General features: G+C 35.6%; 1 protein-coding gene across 1 annotated transcript in view; it reads right to left on the minus strand.

Moving 5' to 3' along the window:
* Positions 1-23,399, minus strand: part of UGGT2 (UDP-glucose glycoprotein glucosyltransferase 2) — an 88,300-nt gene that overhangs the window by 29,640 nt on the left and 35,261 nt on the right. Inside the window, exons 12-24 of the mRNA XM_055702347.1 lie at positions 23,103-23,253; positions 22,014-22,133; positions 19,359-19,444; positions 15,102-15,237; positions 13,409-13,540; positions 11,818-11,982; positions 11,240-11,363; positions 11,061-11,159; positions 9,173-9,267; positions 6,308-6,514; positions 4,823-4,954; positions 2,729-2,856; positions 1,004-1,099 (exon numbers count right to left, since the gene is read on the minus strand). Of these exons, the coding sequence (XP_055558322.1) occupies positions 1,004-1,099; positions 2,729-2,856; positions 4,823-4,954; positions 6,308-6,514; positions 9,173-9,267; positions 11,061-11,159; positions 11,240-11,363; positions 11,818-11,982; positions 13,409-13,540; positions 15,102-15,237; positions 19,359-19,444; positions 22,014-22,133; positions 23,103-23,253 (1,671 nt within the window). The remainder of the gene's footprint in view (positions 1-1,003; positions 1,100-2,728; positions 2,857-4,822; positions 4,955-6,307; positions 6,515-9,172; positions 9,268-11,060; positions 11,160-11,239; positions 11,364-11,817; positions 11,983-13,408; positions 13,541-15,101; positions 15,238-19,358; positions 19,445-22,013; positions 22,134-23,102; positions 23,254-23,399) is intronic.

Raw genomic sequence — 23,399 nt, forward strand, 5'->3', positions numbered from 1 at the left:
CCTGTGTTACAGAACCATAGAATCATTTAGGTTGGAAAAGACCTAAGATCGAGTCCATCCATTAACCCAGCACTGCCAAGTCCACCACTAAACTGCATCCTTAAGTGCCACGTATACGTATCTTTTACCATATGGCCTTTTAAAAAAATGTACCTGGCTGCCCCAGAAAGTTTGTCCCAGCTAAACTTAAATTAAAACCAGGTACTCTTAGTATCCCATTACAAAGAGGATAAGATTCACAGATGCACATCTTGGTATTTTAGGTCTCATTTGTTAACAATGACAACAAAAGAAGATACTTGGGGTATATTCACTTTCTAAATGTAGGATCAGAAACACAAGGAGTCAACATGCAAGCAAGTACACTAGAGACACTAGTATGAGCTCACCAAGTGTAAATCTGCTTGCTGACTACAGTCTGTTCAGTTCTTCTTAAGGAATTAGGTGCCGATAAGCCCTATCATTTGCATTTGAATGTAATCTAGCTGTAATAACCATGTATTTAGCTGTAGTCAACAATGACACTGCTAAGCCACAAACTGTTATACAGGTATAAGCACGTGTATATTAGTCTTAACAATAGTACTCAAGATACACAAACAGGAAAAGTAGTGCTGGAGTCTTCTGAATTAATGAAAATTAGTGGGGGCTTCTTTTAGCTCTAAGCTGTGAAACTACTTCTAACATTTCAGTAAATGTATTGACTCCAAGTTTTCTAACTCCAGATCACCACTTCTCTTAACACCACCAGTTGTAATCACTCTTTCAGCAAAGGATAAGGCTGGAAAATCATTAGGTATTACTAATTAATTTATAAAGAAAGAGGTAAAGATGCATTATGCTGGGCCAGATAAACAGGTTGTTCGTACAACCACAAAATCAACAACTTCTTTTAGAACTGGAACACTTAGTCAAGTTTCCAAAGACCTTATGTGGTCATCAGTATATTCTAAATTTAATATGAAAGTATTTTAAGTGCATTATCATGACAGACAGAACTTACCTGTGCTGTTCTTTGAGCAATTCAGCATCTTGTCTCATCTCTGTTTTAGGCAAAGATGACAGTAGGGCATCTATTTTCATAATCAAATCACTGCCACTACATTAAATAAGGCACATGTAATTTTTTTCATTAGAAAAGGAGTGAAACATTCACATTTTAATGTACGTCTGTCTACATAAGGAATATTTTAAAAGTCCACATCCCAGACTGCTTTAAAACAATTATCACCTTGAGACTGGTAGCTTTGAGTAAAATCTTTAGCATGACAAAGGCCAAGAACCACAACTACTTTAGAACTTGTGTAACTGTTTCTTCTTGAAATTAACTGGCAGAACCATCATTCAGCCTTACAGTTGTATGGTACAATCTACTGACATTTCTACCTCTTTTTTCCTTTTTTTTCCTCTCCAATTGTTTCCAGATGTTGTCACAAAAGGAAATAAAAATAAATGAACAAGTTTCATGTTTACTTGGCCACATCTTTAAATTTTTTTGGTATTTCTTACTGGAATTCACTTAGAAACCTTAGTAGTTCTATTGCAGTGTCACTAAGTCTTAGTATTTACTAAGTACGTTTTGCCTGTCAGTGCTTATCCCTTTGGTAGTTCTACCTCTTCTTGAGTTTGTTTTTCTGGTAGTTATTTCAGTTCTGCCAGTCCTTCCAGGTAACAGAAATGATACTCTGACACAGAAAATCAATAGATACTGTAAAAATAATGTAATTTTGCTCTCTTCTTTGTACACAAACTGGATCCTTAGATTAAAAGCAGGCTAAAACTCATCTTTATACTTCTTCAATTAACAGATGTGTGAATGTTCTCTAGCAGGGTGTCAGAGCGCCACATCTGTCCATGCCTCTATAGGCTCCTTTTCTAACAATTCCCAAAGACAATGCACTTTCTATACTTCAGGTGTATCTACCTAATATACTTACAAATATCAATACTCATCGTGGTTTTAAGATGCACTCATTTTTATCAAGCTTATTATTGTTCTTTATGATTATTCTGAAGTAAAAAGCTACTAAGAATAGTTTACAGTTAGCTGTACTCATCTCTCGGTTGTAAGCATAGTCAAAGCAGACAAGTATTTGGAGCAATTTCACACAGCTGCACACATTATGAGGCAAGTTGGAGAGGGTATGATTCTTTAGACACACAGTGATCTCTTACACCTTAGCCTCATCACACGTAAAACCAATGATAAAAGGATGCATGTCTCTTGAATAATACATGGTGCCTTTTTTTCTGCTCTGTGCTGTAACAAGGCCAAAGAGGCTGTCAGTCGCAGGGTAAATGACACATGCAATTTAAATCCAACATACACAGTTTATATATACAGTGGAAACACACTGAACAGCATAATTAGCCAAGCATAAATGTAATACAAAATTTAGTAGATGTGCCATTTCTTCTAGAAAATAGGGTGTTTGAGTAGGTAAGTTATACGAAATCTATCTGGGAAATGCTAAAAAGGAAACAAGGGACAGTTAAACCTGTCTACATAGAAGTACTCAGATGCTAAGATGACAGCAAATATATAGGTTGCAAACAGCAAACACTAAGTGCACGTAGAGCGTATATATAGGAATATATAGTATAAAGAGTACTTTGACTATATATTTGAACTTTTGTTGATATTTTCCATGCAAAAGGATTATTAATTTCTCACAGGCAATAAACAAGGCAGTATATCATAAAGCCTCCAAATGCAAAAGATGTTTACCTTTTACTACTGTTCCCCATGTCTTTGACAATAGCTTTAATCTTCTCCGCTGAGGTACCGTATGTTATCTTTTCCAACAAATTAAAGTCTTCTGCATGGAATTCATTTTCATCTAAAGGGCCCAGTACCTTAGAGAACAAAATGTCACTAAGCATAGCCTGTTCCAAAAATGTGTCTTGTAAGCAAAAAACATACTAACGTTTTACATAAATGCGTAATATTCCATATGCAACCCCCAGCCCTATATACATCATTACTAACTATATAGTACCAAACTGTATAGTAACCATGCAGGATTAGGGTTTTTAAAGTTACGTAATTACTGTTATTTATCAATCACAAAAAGCAGGTGTAATGGAAATATCCAGCATATTTTTCATTATACATACCCATGTAAAGCTATGTATGTATATTTAGAAATCACAAATTAAGTTGAAGAAAGCCTCCGTTAAGTAGATTATTGTAAACTGAAATTCAAATTACTGTGTACCACACTCTAGTTTAATTCTGTGAACACAATCTTAACTTTAAGGCTTCTCAGATGAAGCAGAATGGATAGAAAGGAAGAAAAGAGCAAAGGATAAGAAACACAGGATATCCAGAGACAAGAAACAGAACTACTACATTTTTTGGGTCTGAAGGAAAAGAAGGTGCCTTGAAATCCTGGAAAATAGCTTTGAGGATGTTGTTTGGATTTCCTGCTCATAGTATGCTAGACTAAACTGACTCAAGTAAACTTCCAAGAACCTACAGGGCTCCTTAGATGCAGAATGCCATGATGTAAGTTTGGTGCAGAATGCCTCTCACCCAAAATTCAAAGGCTTCCTAGAAATGGGAGGTTATCTAAAAAAATTTCACTTTTGAATGTTTTGTTATGATATAATGATGCATGAGATAGACAAAACCACAGTGTGATTATGAAACACCATGCCATTTTTGTAGAAATTGTAAATGGAGTAAAAAATACATTTGCTCATAAAAACAAACTTCAGTGCTGAAATATGAAGGATAGAAATTAAGGCTATCCCGTATCTTTTTTTAAAAGTATTCTTCTAAAACGAAAACACACTTTAAGATAGATGAATATACATTATCAAATGTATCCAAGTATTTTTAAGAAACATTTTCTCAAAACTTAAAATACGACATTATTTGAGCTTTTTTAGGCTCAGTAATTACTGTTTTCCTAAACAGTAATAACCATTCATAAAATAACATTGCCTATTTAGTTCTGGTGGTGGGGGTGACATAAACCCCAACAATTCTCTTGTGCTTCATCAACAAAAATGCTTACTGTGCGTTCATCAGCTATACTTCAGCCACATCTCAGAAGCCATTTAAGATGCACAAGTGGATGCACAACTAAACGCAATTTAAAGAGAGTTTCCAGTAACAAGATGCCAACATAGTATCTCTATTTCCTTTTAATGGTAGAGCAATAAATAGAAAATAAAAAGAGCTAACTCAGAGTAGTTTGTATAAGTTGGATTTGTAATGTAAGGTATTGACAGTCATTAACAAGTGCTAAACACTGAACCCAACATTGTATTTTTTAGTCACAGTTCATCTATAGCCACACTAATTAAGGCTGTTAGTTTCAGAATATACATACAAGAAATTGAAACAACTACTATACTTCAATTTGAACATTAAGAATTAAGACTATAGAACAATTTAATATTTATAAACAATTTGGGTTTTAAGAGCTTGAAATACTACCATAGTCAACATAAATTTTTATTATATATACAGTAGATTTATCCTACCCCAAATGTGTAAAGCAACATCAGGATCAAAATTTATTCTTAAATATTATTAATAATACATAAAATATTAACCTATTTAGAGAATTTTGTCAGATTAATTCTTAAATAGCTGTGGGAACAACATACGTAGTAGCTTCAATGGAACGAGGCTAACAAACTAGTAATAAAACAAAATAAAAAACCAGGCAAACATTCATATCATTCTCTAACAACAGGCTGAATAAGTGGAAAATCAATACAACGTATTTTCTTTAACTTCAAACTGAAGTTCCAGGAAGTAAAAAATACCTACAAAAAGACTTGAGAGATGACTTAACTCCTTTCTTACCCTGCCATTGCTCACAACAGCCATTTGCCCAGGAAGCAGCTTAAGAACCTCCTGGCAGAACATCTGGTGAGTTTTAATTAAATCCAGTCCTAAAGTGTTGTACTTCTTCTCAAAAGTACCTTCATCCATTCCCTAAAGCAAAGGTAAAGCATGAGATGGTGAAATGATTCAGGAAAAATAAATTCTGCGACAGCTGATGTAATCAAAGATTTTCTTTAAGTTTTGTGGTAACCAGAAATCAAAATGAAACCACCTCAGCCTCTCAGTGTGGAACCACAACCTCCCAAATAGCCAGTATGCAGTTTTTACCCTTGGGCAGCTTAACTGAGAGGAAAGCTGAGTCTGAGGTTAAACACTTATTCTATGATCCAGCACACAGCTGCATGAAAAATAACATTCTCTGTTAACAACTAAACTGTATTCTCACTTTTAGGAAAAAGGTAAAAAAAAAATATCCATAATACTCTAAAAACCTAACAGTCAATTTAATGTGGTCATTGAATACAGCTTAAACATGCTCTGGGGAAGCCAACATCATCCAGTAAAACACATAACAAATCAATATTCAAAGTGGGGAAAAAAATGCTGGGATTTTGCCATGCTTACAGTGGCACTGTGCCTCACCTGTCAAAATTATCCTGCTATATGAAACTATTGATATGTATTTCTTCATTACAAATATATGGACCAAGCAAATATAATAATTGTATCTGAATTAATCTAACAAAATAAATTAGTAACATGCATAGACTGCTTAACTACCTTTACGTCTTTCAAAATTTATTAGACAATTAAGTAAGAGCATGACCCAAGCCAGCTAATTAGTTTTCCAATATGGTGCCAGAGTTCTTAGTCTTCCAAATCTTCCTATTTAGAAACACTGAAATTTACAGCTCCTTCTGAAACAGAAACTGTAGTTTGCAGCTGTTATTTGATAACTCAGCTCCACTCTTTGTATGAACTTTGAAATCAGCAACATCTGTATTTTAAAACAATGAAGTTTCATAGAAACACAGCAGAATGTTGGCCAGAAGCATACCATGCTCATTAACCTCAACCACTTCAGTCTGTGCTTATTACTGCTCACAGCCGCAACAGCAAGGTAAAAACAGTTACTTCTGAAGCCTTAATTCTCGACAAACATTAATATTATAACACATTATATAAATAATATAAAACATTAGAATTTGAGAGCTACAGGAAAAACTAATGAACAATTGAAAATGAAACGATTTTGGCCTCAATAATCTGGTATCTGTACTCTGTATTTTTTGGTACTCTATTTTTTTCCTTTACTTTAAAGAAATTCTCTATTCTTCCATCATATAAAAGTTGTCAAAAAATCAAATCTGCTTGAGCAGAAACTGTATAAGGATTATAAACCACACAGCATTTGATCAAACACTGTTACTCTCAGCAACATCTCCTTACAATAAAGAATATGGAAAGTGAAAAAGAAAACAGTCTAATTTAGTTTGCACTCACTGGGATGAAGAATTTAGCAATTTTAGTTCCAGCAGCAAGAGATTTTGCTGTCTCTTCCTTACTGAGTTTACTCAGGAAACTTTTTAAGTTGCTGCTGTTTTGCGTTAGAAAAGCGGTCAAAATTCCTCTAGCAATGGCTGTGTTATCTTCCTTTATTTTTGATGAAGGATTGTTCAAAATCCCAAGTCGTGTATGACTGCTTGTTTTCTGCAAAGAAAAATACAGAATACACAATTTTACAGGTCAGTCTGCTGTTACCTAATGTATTCATATCTATTATAACTCTGTAAAATGCTTTGAAGTTCTGTAATTTTCTTGCAGCTATTTGTCTTTAGAAAACATGTTTCAACACCTAATTGAGAACTTTAACTAGGAGTAAAAACGTTGTTGGTAAGGATTTACCTATTCTGCAATACCAATTTTAAATAGAAGATGCTTTTTTTAATAGAAAAATTGCCTTTCAGCATTCTGCAGAAGTGTATTTTAACAAGACATACACAAGTATTCATTTACAGACTTCAGAACTGATTTTGTACATTTTGTTCTATTTTTCAAAAACTATCAAACTAGGCATAAAGTAAATCCAAGAAAATTTATCCACTTAGAACTTTATTCTTAATCAGCAAGAAAATCTTTCACTTGCTAAAATCAATGATGTCACTTGAATCTTACTAGACTGATGACTCTAAGGTAGTATCAAGTAGCATCACTACCTGAATTAAAGATAAATGGATTCTATTGCAGTAAAGACTATAAAAATAAGGAATGAAATCACTGGTATTCAACATATTTAAACAGCAAACTTTAAACTGCAGCCCTTGAGAAAAAATTTTGTTAAAACACTTATCTAAAAAGGTTGAAAATGTGTATCTTAAAGTGTTCCTGAGAAGCATACTCTTGCTGGCAAGAAAGCGAACAGCATACCAGGTTACATTAGGAGACATATGGCAAGCCAATCAAGGGAAGATGTTACTCTCATCTATTCAATACTTGTGAGGCTGCACCTGGACTTCTGTGCCTGGTTTTGGTCCCCCTCAGTACAGTAAAGACATTGAGATGCTGCAGAGGCTTCAGCAAAGGGCTACCAAGATGGTCAGAGGCCTATGAGGAGGCACTGAAGAAGCTGGGCTTGCTCAGTTTGGCAAAAAGGAGGCTACAGAGAATCCTAATAGCAACGAACAAAAGTGGGAGTGAAAAACATGACAGGGCCAAACTCTTCCTGGTAGCAGCGAGAAGTATAACAAGGAGTAGTGGTCACAGATTTTGGCTGTCAGGGAAAACTACGCTAGGAAGGCAGTGCAACACCAGAGCAAGTTGTCAAGGGAGGGGACAGAGTCACCTCCTTGGAGATTTTCAGGACTCCTTCAGACAAACCTACAGCTGACTGGATCTAATGATGGCAATAATCCCACTTTAAGCAGGAGGCTGAACTAGATGACCTCCAGAGGTCTCTTTCAAGTAAGACATCACTAGTTTTTTCAAATGAAGTTAAAATATATTAGTACTTTTCAAAATACTAGATATTAGTTGGAATAGTGAAAAGTGAGTTCCCTTCGGTCACTTCCTCTCCCAGATTCTTGCATGTTTATCTACAAATGCCCATGGCACGTCACGCGCAAGAAGTGTCTGTGCAAATTTGCATCTAGCCAATTCTACTAGACCTTGACCCAACAGACAAAAGGGACTGAAAAGTAGTAGAGAACCTCCATACAAATCAACGGACTTTAAAAAAATATGATTGTTTTGTCATGAAACTTGGAAATTATTAAGACCAAGCAGTACGTGAAGCTTACCTAAACCAAATCTATAAATTAGCACAAAGATAACCAATTAAACTTCTATTGCATAGAAGATTCAGCAAACCTTATTCAAAAGATTTTTTTTTTCTCATGTTTTTCCTAGCTTCTCCTCACTAACACATGAGGACTTCCCCAGAGAGTTTTCACTCACCAGTTGGGAGCTCTGGCATATCCTCCCTGCTGAAGGGGGAAGGGGCTGGGGCAGGGGAGGCAGCAAAAATAAAACTACAGAGAGAATACATCTGTCAAGCTTGGGCCACAGATCTAGCAGTCAGATAAATGAAATTGTTTTCCTGTAACAAGGACTTGCATTGCATGTTCGTCTTCGCAGCTTTTTAAAGCCTTTTTTAAAGACATATTTGGTATTACACGCTCCCTGCAATGTACAAATTTTCTAATTCTTTTAGGGTCATTCCCATTTCATTCCTGATAAGTAAATCTAGATGTTTTCCCAATTTCAGTCTAGTTACTCTTCTAACCTCCCTGGAACTGATGGGGTTTTTTCTCATTTATATCCACATGACATGTACTTGCATACTTTAAATCCTATTATTAATAGTGAAGAACTTAAAAATAAGTGAACTCAAATGTTAATGATCCTCCTAGCATATCAGAACATAAAACATTTGATCTGTCTCAGAAGCATAAAACAGTATGTGCAAAAATGGTCATTTCATGGCCACAGCTATACCACACAATAAAGAGAGCACTGCCTAATGGTTCACATCAACAGGCTTATCCTAACCTCCCTGGCCCAGGTAACATGCTAGGTTACCTCATGGGAGAAGGTCTGTAACTGGGAAGAATTTCACCATTCTAACACACAAGCATTGTAGTTTGTCTCTTGCATCAGAAGTCCATGAACCAATTCATCATTTACAGGCCTGTAAGATGTCAGTGCTGCAGCAAAGTAAAGTGAAAGCAGTGTCTCATAAGGCTGCACCTGACCCACAGAAAAATTTAAACTGTTACAACCTTAATTTAAGAGTATAATTTTTGAATGTGCACAGTGTTGTTAAGGACATATTCATAATAATTATTTTAATAAAGACTTATAGAAACTCACCAGGCTTTTCAAGGCATTAGAAAGCAGTCGTCTCCCAGCTGGTTTATCAAAATCAGCAATAATCCAGACAGTAACAGCATACAATTTGTCTTCATCTGAAAACAAAAGATAATTCTGCTTTACATCCTGGAGAATCTTCTCACAACTAATTAATAATGAATTAATTCTGCTTGAGATTTTGAAGTTTATGTTTATGCTGGACTGCTGACTTCAACTGTAAGACTAATCTTTGCCAAATCAGAATCTTTTGCCCTCTGAATGGAAACAAAATTCTGAGGAGGCAGTTTATCATGTTAATTAACATTATAAAGTTAATACAATCTGTTGTACTACTGAAACAAGATGGCTTTAAGTAATAAGTCGGCTCCAGTTAAGACCTGCTTTACCAGAGGTTTCTTGTGAACATTTGATGGAGGCTAGTCATATAGCCAGAAATGAAAAGAATTTAGTTAGAAGAATGCATGACTTAGGCCATTCACTTTCTCTGGCAGCAAAGTGAGAGTCCTTCATCCAAAAGCAGGACAGAATTTACCACTTCTGAACACAAACGGGAACGTACCAAATACAGTTGCAAGAGCGTAAACTACTGTATAGGTGTATATGCAGAAAATTTCCCTTTTTCCTGGTCTATGGCCTCCTGTTCTTTATTCTAGACAGAAGGGCAGTAGTACGTGAAAAATTCTGGGAAGTTATCTGTAGAAGAGTATCAGTCTACTCAGCTCTATCACATATCCCCTAGAAGGTAATGTGTATAGATGGGAATTGTACAAGGTTCTGGTGAGATTCTAGTAAGAGGTAATTATTAAGTGTTGCCGCAGTCTATAGAAACACACTGGGGACAGATTCGAAATATAGATTACAGATTAAAGGTTATGGGTTTTGCACAAGAGATCTGCATCTTAGAAATGAGCCTACAGATTGAAAGCCAGTCATCATTTAGCAGCTAGCTGGGATGGTCCTGTGGTTGTACACAGAGAACCAAATACAGTCAAATAGTTTTATTCTAAAGAAATGTAATTATATGGCATTTCTTTCTGATAATGGAGTTAAGTAAAACTATGTTAAAAATTACTGAAGAATAGCACTTTAAGAGGATTATTCTGTCCCTTGATGGACTGAAGTAAATAGGTAGTTGTTTAGCAGCTGTCTAGCAGTTGTAACTTCTAGAAGTTCACAAGGTACAGACTATTGCAAAATTCCATGCAGTAATATGCCCCCACTGTTGTAACTGTACTTTTTGTAACTTTTTGTCACTTTCTGTAACTGTACTAGTTGTAACTAACTCCAAGGGAAAGTACTTCTATATGCAATAAGAATATTTTACATCAAAAATACTTTAAATGTACAAAAAAGTGTTTCAGCAAAACTTATAAATCGGTGATAATCCAACAGAACATACATATTTTTCTTTTCTACAGAAAGACAAAGCTTCAGATATCAAAAATAAACTAGATGAAAAAGATACTGAATGCTAGTATATATGCCTAATTTTGATACAGATATTACAAAGACTATACATTCTTCACTTGATAATGCTGAAACTGAGTCACTTGAAAACTATACTCTTTAATATTCTCAAGTAAAACATATCAGTATAGACTAGTCTGTGGTTGAAGCTACAGAAGTCTTGCAAAGCTTTTTAACTTCATAACTGTAAAACAAAAACAACTAGATGTGACATCCATCCCATTTCAAAACTACAAAAACTAAAATAACTACTGTGTTTATTACAGTTGATGTTTATAATATTAGGATATGATCTGGCTCCTGGAAGATGATACTGAAATATTGGGAAATGTACTCATTTACATGGGTCCTTGGGATATTTTACTGGCAAAATTCAACAAATTGTAACACTTCCCCACCCCCTTACAGAAAAGGAATATACCCTTTTTTGTTAAATATTTCATGTTGTCTGAAATTACAGCACTTTTATCTTGTGAGTCCAAAAAGGAGAAAGTAGAGAAGTCTTCCACATCAAATGGAACTGCAAAATGCAAAACAGAACATGTTAGACTTGAAAAACAGGACAATCATTACAATAGCCAGTCAGAGAAAAGTAGTTACCAGCTGTGGATCTGAAATGTATGTATCTTCTTTCTCCTGCAAGAATAGAGGGGTTTATACGGGAAACTACGTTGTGCTGATCCATAAGAAAATCCATTGCATTTATATGATCATTTAACAAACCCTGTAGTAAGAGGAAAAAAATGTTTAAACCTGTACTTTTATGGTTTCAAGACAAAAAAAAGACCAAGTATTTGTACAATCTTTCACAACTGATCTTAAAGCTTCTATATACACCAAGTTATGGATGATAATGTCAAGTCATAAATTTATAAATATCACACAGTAGTATTTCAACCCATCAGACACATTCTTCAATGAACAACTGCAGTACAGTCTCAGTTTCTGATTGAAAAATTCCATATAATTACTATATACTTAATTGATCCTTCAATCTTCTATAATCTAAATATACTATTTTAAAACCATCACTGCAAATTAATGTAACAATATAATTTCAGTTGTGATACTATTAATTTCAAGCTATCCCATTATGAAAAAAATTATATATAAACATGACTCAGACAATTCCCTGCCAATTATTTCATCTTGCATTCATTCAGAAATGTTAAACATACCATGAACACTGCCCTCTGGAAGAACCCGGTGGCATCAATAATCCTCTGAAGAATAACTGTCTCTAACTCTGCAGCATCCATCTCTTCTCTCTTAAAGGGTACGCCATTAAACAGAGCTTGAGGCAATGGACCCAGGCCAGCCTTTTTATAAAAGGTTGCTCCTGCCTGATATCAGAAATATCACAGGATTAAATAGACTGTGGCTGACTGCAGCAAAAAATGAAACTAATATCAGGAGACAATGTACCCCTAATCTCCAAGCTCTACTCCCTGTCATACCTTCTCATGTCAAGACAGGAAATGTTGAGAATCAAACAGGACACAGGACTCTTCTCAAACAGAATGGCAAAAGAAATTAGATATCTATGTATGGTGTTTTACTTTTGCTTTATCATCTTGCTAAGAAATATTAATTTATTTTGCCTAACATTCTTAGCAAAAACATTATGTAAATAAAAATAAAATAAATTAAAAAATTGGAGAAAGGCCTTAAGACAGTCATCATTTCAGGTGGATCAACCTAGACCTTTTCCCCAAAGAAAGCACCCCAAGAAAACCTCAAAAGGCTTTTATGTTCAGAAGCCAAGACATATTTGGTAAGAAAGCAGAACAAGCTGATCTTTCCTCAAGCAGAGAAAATCCAGTGAGACAAACAGAAATAAAAATGTATTGTAAGTTAATTCCCTCTTCCTATTCTGCAGCCTTTCAAGTTTTCTTTCAGTGTCACTTTCTGGATAGCCACAAACTCTATGATAGTATCTATGCACCCATCTTTCTGTCATCCCACTGTCTCCTCCCTGATGTTTATCTCACTCTCATTGACCCTGCTTGTACAGGGGGCTTTCTGCTGGTCGCTGGCTGTCTGGTTTCCTTCCTTTAATATTCTCTGTGGGAAGCTTTCCTCCCCTAAGTGTATCCAGGGTAGATTCAAACTGCCCTTTATACGAAGCCTCCATGCAGCTCAGTGAGGAACAAGCAGCACAAGGCAATCAACACCTTTTTTTCTGGCTGCCCAGATGGGCCTTTTAACAGGGAAAAAAATACATTATATAACAAATTTTAAAGGGAAATAAAGTAAAATGGATGGTGTGTTTCAGAAACACAAGTTTGTATAGATGACATGGCTGAAGACATATGAAAGAAAACTGATTTGGTATCTATTTTAGCAGAAAATAGACTACATAAACAATTATAGCTAAAAATATGTTTTCTCTATAGCCTTTACATCAAAATCCATAGCTGTCTTTCCCAAAGGAAATTATAATCAGGAAGCACAATTAAAAGAAAAAATGATTCGCCCTAGAAGACAGGCTTCAGCTCCTCACCCAGAAGACACAAGTAAACTATTTCTGCAGTGAGAGGCCCCTTGACATTGTGATCCTGAATGCTGTAGGCAATAGTAAATTTCAATAGTGAGAGCAATAATGCAGGAATCTTTTCAACATATCCACTAATGACTGAATGGTGGCTGAAGAAAAAATTGACTCAAAGCTAGTAAATACAGTATCTTTACCATTTTGCAATCTTTCAGTTTAGCAAATGCAATGAATCGTGTATTGCAGTACTACTTACCACTTTGCTTGTAACATACCTTCCTCCCTTCATCGTATTCAGAATGAACATCTAGTATACTCTGAATATCAGCATGTGGGTATTTGCTTCTAAGAACATCTTTCACATGATTTACTGTTAGAACGTTTCCATCATTCACTTCACGGTACATCTGTAAAAATTATAACAAAGAAAAAAATTAACAAATTTTCAATAATAATTAAACCCAATTAATAAAAGTAAATAGACCATAAAACAAGTATCCTGTTATAGGGCTCTAGTGAATTTTGTATTGGTTTAATTTTATATTCCTATATTGCAGGCTTTATATTGCTTTTGTAATGATCACCATCGCACATAGGCATAATTTTTCATCAGAGCACTGTTCTGATTAAACTATTGTTATACCTTTAGCCTAAGTCTGAAGTGGCAAAGGAAATACACTTACGTGAGCTGAATGTGAAAGGTTATTTCTCTCCACCGATTAGAGAAGGAATCTAAATTCTTACTACAAACTACCTAACCATGGGTAGTTGCCTGAAAATGTATGATATGAATACTGTAATGACTGAATCAGTCAGTGATACTTTTCCCTACAGTGATTATTTTTCCTTACCAACACTATTTTTATTTCACAGCATAAGATTTTATTCCTTTCATCAAACATACAAAAGACATTTGAAGTGAAAATTGTTCAATCCATTCCTTTTCAAACGAGGAATAACACGTTTCCCTCTATATCTCTGAATATCTCAAACCTATATTTTATTGATTCCAGTTTTGTTGTCTTTTACTTATATTTATAACCTTCTCCTTTTTATATTAAGAAACAAAGTAAATAGAGGAACACAACATTTTAAAAACCATATTGTAAATTGATATTGTGTGATCTGGTCACCGATAACAGTCAGGCATGTGTGTCAGTTCCTAACACTTATAGATTTCTGTTTCTCTTCCAAAATTCTCCTAGTTACTTCAATTACTTTCATCTTAAGCTCTCTGAGAGTTTGTCCATGACATTAGTTTCTAGGCACTGAACAGAATAATAGAAAACAAAAGTAAGAAAAAATGTTATGTATTAATACCATATCCTCTGATATATTTTTGCTTGTAGAGTCTTCATACAATACTGCTCACTTTATTTCTCTCCGTTCATCTCTCATCTCTGAAATTCCTGTCTTTACATGAACCTGCATTCTCTCACGCAAAACCCCCGTCTCATTCATCAAGCTGCAAGCCTGAAATACTTCTGTGTTTTATACACCCACGAACAGCTCAATCATGACCAAAAAAGAACTTATCTTACTCTGTTTCACTTTCTATACAAGAGAACAACCAAGGGCTTTTCAAAGTTTATAGGATTTCCCAAGTGATATTAAAATGCCAGTACTCCAAGAGATACAGAACATGAAGACAGGCACATGATGTTAACACAAATAATACAGAATCATTTTCACAATAAAATACTAAAAGCTGTAAGGCATGCATCTACCTTTTTACATTCTTGAAGGAAACCTGTGGATAGGTAAAATGACAAGAGCAAGATTGTTTCTAGAGGAAGAAAGTAATTCTGCAAATCATTCTATAGTATATTAATGCTATACTTGTTTTTAATACTTTACTTCCATGTAAACTAAATGCAAATGTATCATGTTGTCACAAGGCAGCAAAATCCTAACTATACAGAAAAGTTGTAAGTTAAAAAAAAAGTGATTTCTTGTGAAAGAACTAACATTAATTATCGAGGTAAAGGCTTGAGAGGTGTCAGATTCCTCTGCAATGTAATTAAAAGTTCTCCACAGAGCTATTCCAGCATCTTCATTGCCATCAATTTCTTCTTTTGTACTTAAAATGAAAACAAGTCCAATTCTATAAAAAACCAGAAAGATCACATATTTTAGAACAGTATCAGTTTCACACACATTCTAATACCACCATAGAAGAACAAGATGTTTGCGTTCAAGTAGTATGTCCAGCATGTAGGGATGAATGCTCCCATGACCTTGTGTGGTGACACTGAGGATACCAGCTGCGCAGTTTTCATCAGATCTCCTACATTATGCCTAGATTACCAACGATGTACTGATTTTGGATACGCCTTTTCTACCATTTAAAGCTAACAGCACTGAAGATTTCTGTGAGTCATTAAGACTTACTCACAGTCCTTTCTCTCCTTACCTGTCTGAAGGTTATGACATACTTTACATTCCTGCCATCATCACTTAATGGCTTGAGTCTTTCTTTCAGTTTGGGCATTGTCTGCCTTTTATTTTTCCTGAAATAGTTGTCTTGACTAGCTGCATGTAGACTGCTGGCGTCTTGATGTCCTGTCATCAATACATGCTCTTCTTACTAGCCCTTCTCTTGCCTTTTTTACCTCCTGGGGCTTCCCCACCCTCACATTGCCATTCACACCAATTTTAACACACCTGCTACAATTCCCTACATTTCCATAAATTAAAAAAGCCCCAGAAATATGAGACTTGATAGGAAAAAATACAAAAAGTCCAGAAACCTCTTTGTGGAAACAGTATTTTGATACTGTTTTCATTAAAATCCTGGATTTACCAGCCTACACTATCTTTACAGCATAAGCATAACAGAGATTTAGTGTTCTACAATAGCAGGGGAAATTCAAACCTAACAGCTTTAGTGTTCTACAATAGCAGGGGAAATTCAAACCTAACAGCCACTTGTTTGTCTACTCAAAACATTTAAGTTGAACATCATCATTTGCACACATAACTCATGAAGATGTCACTGAAGTGTTTGTCACGTGCTCTCGAAAGCCCAGAAGTCCAAGATACTGATGTGAAGATCATGTTCTCCAGGAACAGGCTCAGAGCAATAATACAACCTGATCAAACAGACTGCAAATAATGGCACAATGACTAAAGCGCAAAGTCTTTCACAGACTTAAGAACCAGGAGAGTTAAACCTGAAGATACTTGAAGTTATATTCCCTGCTGAGAACCCGTAAGGATCCTTCTGGTCTCTACTACACTACTGGAAAGGACTTCTGATCATTGCAGTCAGTTCCACATCTCAGCTGCTATAGGAAAAGGACAAGAAAGATCCTTCCATTGAGTCTCAAGGGTCAGATTATGTGTACATCCATAGGTAGAACAGACAGATTCCCAAGAGGAGAAATATATGCCTATTCATGAACACTGCTGCCTGCATCAAGATATGAAGACTAGGAAGGTGGATCCTGCCAGTCACCTGGAATGTAGTGAGTGCAAAGCCACTGGAATGCTTCTAAGAATTTCCAAGCCTTCCACTGGTCTGGTATCAATACATTTTCTTAGAAGAATAAATATCCTCGCCTCCACCCTTTGCACTTCAACATTAAGCCTGCTTGCTTAATGGGAGAGAGGAACGGGAAGATGGCCAAACCCAGGTATTTTTATGAATCAGAAGTGGACATCTTACATGAAGACTTTGATGTTGCAGCAGTTCAGGGATCAACTTGACATAGTTTTCCAGAACACATCCTTGAATCATCCTGAGTATCCGCAGATAATGCTATTCATGCTAGGTCTGCAGCAGAATCCTCTCCCATTAGCTGTCACTTCTCCCAAAACAAACCCAACAGGGCACAAAAAAGCTGCTCCATGAAAAATCCCTACGGAATGAGCTATTCAGCTTTGTTTTCCTCGACATTTACTTCATGGCAAACCTAACAGCAGGGGTGTCTCCAGCTACCAAACTGCAATGGAAAACATTTAATAATGTGCTAACTGGCTTACACAATTGCAGCCATCTATGAAACACAGCTGTATAAGTTGCTGCCTATTCCTGACTACACATATGACAGCACTGGATCATGTTCTATATGCAGCAGTTGGTTGAAAGACTGAAAATTATGCCAATCATGGAAAAGAGGTAAATTGTAAGACAGAAGAAAGGAATTACAGTCTTTCTAAAGGAGGATCACAGAGACTCAAATCTGGCTTCTGCTACACAAATCACTGTGCATCTTGTGAATGTTTCCACAAAGCATATAGCTCCATCATAGCTGCTACAAGACCATGAGACTCCCCTACTGATCTCATCATGCATTGAGCACTACCACAACAACACAACGATCTGCCATGCTGAGCCCATGTTTCAGAAGACCTTCATATTTCCAAGGGATAATTCAATGAGCTGATTTAGGAAGTTATCTTTTCATCTGGATAGCCACTTCATATTAGATATTCTAAGACTATAAAAACAAAATCTGTCATATCAGTATAAAATTATTTAGACAGATGTTCAGGACAACCAGGTGTGCATCAGACCAAAGGACAGAGGAAAAGCAAGAAATGCAGCAAGTTTTCTAAAATATATATAAATAATAATTAATGCATAAAGATGTGCCATGTTCTACAAAATTAATTGCTTCTCTCATTTTTTATATGTCATCATCGTAAATAACTTTTCCTGAAGTCCTGTGTCATCTGAGTGCCATAGGAACATTCAGCAAGCAAAATATTGTATGACAGTACAGACCCCATGGCTTTTCCACATCTTGAATACTGTGTACATGGCTGTTGCTCTTATCTCAGAGAAGCTATATTAATACTAAGAAAGTTCAGAGAAGGCCAACTCAGAAAACAAAACAGCCTTTGGAACAGCTTCCAGGCAAGAAATAACTAGGAACCTGGAGAAAGAAATGACAGTGGTCAAATATGACAAAGCTTTATAAAATGATGACTGGCATCTAGAAAGGGGGAGAGACCGCTAAGTCTCTCTCCCAATTAAAAGAGTTACAGAGACAGTAATTAATGCTATTGAAAGTCTGGCTCAAAACAAATTAAACAGTTCTTTATAAACCATGTTAAGTTCAACTGTGAAAACACTTGGAAAAGGATGCCATGGGTGGTAGCACTTTAAATGAATTCATGGGGAAAACAGAACTTTATGGAAGAGAAGCCTGTTGAGGGTTGCTAAATATTTAGAAACTACACCTTAGTCTGGAATTTTTTGATCTCCAAATACCTGACAGCCAGGCAAAATAGCTGGTTGCCCTGTTCTTCTTATCATCCCTAAGCAGCTATTGCAGACTGATTAACTTACATGGTCTCTTGGTCTGACTCAGTTTGGCTGCTTTTATACTGTTTATGTATCAGAAAAGGCAAATTAGGTTCTAGGCTATATTCTTCTTAAGGACTGAGGCAGAGTTGTCTCACAGGTAGTGACAACAGTGAGAAAACGCACAGATAAACTAGTTTTTGTCCTCCATTACTTTTTTGTCATTGAATTACAAAACCCAAAGAAAAACAAAACAATGGTCAGAACTAGTAAAATTTTAAAAGAAAATGGAAAATCTTTAATTTATTGAGGAAACAAACAAAAATTCACAGGAGGATTTTAAATACTTAACATGGAATTCATCCTACTGGACCTTGGGTCTAGTTTGGACAACCTTCTTTTTTATAAGCTGTGGAAATAAACAGACACTTTTGAGAGCAATTCATTTTTTCTTACAGTAAGCATCTCAGATCAACCAGATTCTTCCTCAGAAGTGTCTATTTCTCTCAAAGGACAACTACTTCAGTCTCAGACAACTGATTTTTAGAAATTCAAAAGCTGGTGAGGATAAGATTATTTTGGTCTAAGTATTTATATAAAAACAAAATTAGGTAAAGCAACCTCAGTTGAAAGAGCTAAATGAAAAAATACCCTCAAATAGTGTTTTACTTAAAGAATAATTTACTTAGAATGCAACTCCACATGGGCATCCAGTGGGACTATTTGACAAGATAATTTTTTATCAGAGTTCTGCAGTTCACTTTCCACACACAGAGGTATGTTACCCCTTGCAACTTGTTTGCTTAAGAATACTTAATACTCAAGTAAGCTTAACACAAGAGAGTAATCAATGTGTCTTATTAGAATGTTGTTGCATTGGACTTCCTTTTTTCTTCTGTTCTGCTAGGCAAAGATACGAATTCAAATGAAGGCAACCTTCTTTTCTTTTCTTCAAGATTTTCAGTTTTCCTTACCTAAGTGGTACATTATGATGATAGAATAATTCTGCCAGTTTTATATAGTCACCTGCATCTTCTTGGACTGGATCAACAAAAAGTACCTAAGAAGATAAAACATATTATACAATGCAATATTTATTCTTTATGTCTGCTTCTAATTTTTTTAAGTCATAAAATCTAATACAAGAATAGAAATTTCCAAAGGAGCATTGCACCCCAACTGTTTTCAATTTCCTAGAGCATTCATTGTAAGAAAACATTAAGAATATAAATGAAAATAACTTCAGAATTAATGAACTTGGACCAAATACTGAAAGCAAGATTTAACCATTTATCAAACTTCAAACCAGGTGGTATCACTAGTCTCCTTTGATACATTCTGTGCCAATACTTCCTTTTATTAATGAAGTTGGTTATTTCATTAAAAAGGATCTAATTCCGATTCTTCTATTAGTTCTTTCAACTAACTCTTCTGTTGTGAAAAAAAACCCTAAAATAAACAGAATATATTGATTTAAAACTTTAATTAAAAAATGGAGTACTGAGAAAGAATTCTTCCTTCCAGTCTCACATATCTTTGTATTCACTCTTTCACTTACTGTAGCTTGCTTGCAGTATAAAATCAGATCTTTCAAGCATGCACAGAATCTAAAACTAGGATCTGTCTGCATAGGTAGATTATCTTTATGCAGATTTAATTATGACATTGGTACCTTGTTTATTCAGCTTTGCACTGCAACTCCCCTTAGAATTTTTTAGAATAATTTTGCTAGAGTAGCTAAAATGCAGCAGAGTAATTGTAAAAATTTTGAACATTCCCACCTCCTCAGATCATAGTTAAATGACATGTTGTAGATGTCTGTAATATAACTGTTATATACATCTATGCCAATATTTAACTTTGCATACATAATGCAATCTACTTCATATTACACACGTCTTATGCTTCATTCAAAACTTTTTTTTTAATTACATATTGCTTATATTTTGGTTGTCTTCTCATATACTGAACTTCGTGTCACTTGGAGCGACCACATCAGTGGACAAGGGAAGAACTACAGATGTCATCTATCTAGACTTCTGTAAATCCTTTGACACAGTCCCCCACAACATCCTTCTGTCTAAATTAGAGAGGTATGGATTCGATAGATGCATGAATCCAAAGAGTAGTGGCCAAAAGCTCAACGTCCAGATGGAAATCAGTGACAAGTCGTGTCGCTTAGGGGTCTATATTGGGACCAGTGCTGTTTAATATCCTCATCAACGACAGCAGCCTCAATTGCACGCTCAGCAAGTCTGCAGATTACACCAAGCTGAATGATGCAGTTGATGGGCTTGAGGGAAGGGATGCCACCCAGAGGGACCTGGACAAGCTTGAGAAGTGGCCCCATGTGAACTTCATGAGGTTGAACAAGGCCAAGTGCAAGGTTGTGCACTCAAGTCAGGGCAACCCCAGTATCAATACAGGCTAGGGAATGAAGAGATTGAGAGCAGCCCCACGGAGAAGGACTTGGGGGTACTGGTGGATGAAAAGCTGGACATGAGTCAGCAATGTGCGCTCACAGCCCAGAAAGCCAGCTGTATCCTGGGTTACATCAAAAGAAATGTGGCCAGCAGGTCAAGGGAGGTGATTCTGCCCCTCTACTCCACTCTAGTGAGACCTAACCTGGGGTACTGCATCCAGTTCTGGAGTCCTCAGTATGGGAAAGACATAGACCTGTTGGAATGGGTCCAGAGGAGGGCCACAAAAACTGAGGGCTGGATGACCCTTCCTATGAGGAAAGGCTGAGAGAACTGGAGTTTTTTTAGCTTGGAGAAGACAAGGCTCCAGGGAGACCCGATTTCAGCCTTTCAATACTTAAAGGAGACTTACAAGAAAGATGGAGAGAGGCTTTTTACCAGTAGCAGTGACACAACAAGAAGTAACAATTTTAAAATAAAAAGGCATATATTTAGATTACCTATGAAGAAACAAGTGTCTTGAGACAGCACAGGTGTCATAGGGGAACAGGTTGTCCAGAGAAATTGTGGATGGCCCATCACTGGAAGCGGTCAAGGTCAGGCTGGATGGGGCTTTGAGCAACCTGGTCTAGCTGAAGATGTCCCTGCTCATTACAGGAGGGTTGGACTAGATGACCTTTACAGGCCCCTTCCAAACCAAACCATTCTATGATTCATACAGCCACCTTTCATAATTTAGATTTCAATTTAAAACAGAAATAGCTGTTTCCTTAAGCTTACTAAGGGACACAGAATGCTATGCACAGAGGAAAAATTAGGCTATAAAGACATCATAATTAGTATGCTTTATAACTTAAACTTTTTTTGTACTTCAACTCACCACCTCTAAAACAAGAACAGTTATCATTACTTTATCAGTAGTGTACTAAGAAAAGAAATCACTGATAGTAGTGAATTACCTATACGTAGCATGCAAAGGAGCAGAGAAGCTCCTCACAAAACTGTGCCCAAGCCTACTTCTGGAAATCAGACTAATGATCACGTATGGCTCACAAGACTAAAAGATTTTCACTATCAGCAGACTCACACAGAAAACATGAAATTCCAACCCATCTTAACAATGAATACAGCATACTTATTTTTCAATAAATTGTCTGTCCACATATCAACACATATAGTATGCAAAGAAATTAAGTTCTCCAAACTTACCAAGTTATATAAATTGCGTCTAATCTGCTGTATAACTCCAGGAAATGAGGGTTTTAGCAGTTCCTGATAGCTTGCAGGCCATGTGCTATAGCTGTGATCTTGTTCTATATTATTAACCCACTAAAAAGGCAGCCATTTAAAAAATGCATTACACACTGGGTAAAATATGTATGTACAAATCAAGGTATTTTGAAACACATGGAAAGCCTGGAAATTTTCTTTTTGAAATAGTAACAGAAAATAGCTTCTAAAATACTTCTCTCTAATCAAATCATTCAGAGTTTTTATACGCATTACTTAATAAAACTAATAATGGATGGAAAAGGAAAAAAACACACTTGTATTCTGTATCAGGATGTGAATAAAATAATTTTTTCAAGTGTGGAAACTACTTTCACAATACAGAGGTCATAAGAAAAGATCACACAGATGTGTGTAACACAGCATAACCATCCTGTAAGACAATTACAGTATTATCTATAATCTGCAGCACCAGCACTTCAGACACATCAAAATAACTAATTAATATATGGCCAATTTTTTCTTCTACTGTTTTCTGTGCAAGCCTCAGCAAACAGAAGAGTGAAATACGGTTCTTTTCAGGTGAAGAAAATTAGTATTTTAGTGCCTTTTCCACTGGCATATGACCTTTTTAACAAAAACTGTATAAATTTTGAAGAAGGAAAAAAGCAGAGTCAATGGACAATTAAAACCAAAATATTTAAGTTGTCCACAATTCACTTATACTCTTAAAGGACATTCAGCAGTCTTGCATAATACAAAGATATTACATAGCTAGATTAATTGCTGTAAAATCAAATTCTATAGATGTGAGTGTGCAACTACTCTCAGATACACCCTTCTTTTCTTATAAACACGTTATATCTTAAAATTTTAATGAGGTACAGATTAGAGAAAATTACTCCTAAAATTCATTGAAAACATATCACTCTCCAAAACATTTTAAACTGCTTATTGATATATCATCTTATGTGTAGTATTTCAATTATACTACAGAAAAAAAAATAGACTGCCCCTACGTGGCATTATCAAGTATGTTAATATTTAAATAAATGTTTAATTACTTACTATTATCGAAGAATGACGAATATCTAGCGCGTAGCTCTCATCTGTAGGATGTATATGTAATCTCATAAATTTATTCAGGATCTCCTCTTGGATTCCAAGTTCATGAAGGCCATACATCACTTTTCCTTCAAGTTTAAGAGTCTCTAAGATACTTTTTCAAGAAGACAAAAATGCATAATGTCTACATAGAACTCTTGTTGTGACATAAAAAGAAAAAATATTTCAAAGACAATTAATATAGTATTTTTAGTATTAAAACCAATTTTTATATTATCCTGCAGTCAAGTGTTTACAACA

Source organism: Falco cherrug, chromosome 2, assembly GCF_023634085.1.
Source record: "Falco cherrug isolate bFalChe1 chromosome 2, bFalChe1.pri, whole genome shotgun sequence".
NCBI lineage: Eukaryota > Metazoa > Chordata > Aves > Falconiformes > Falconidae > Falco > Falco cherrug.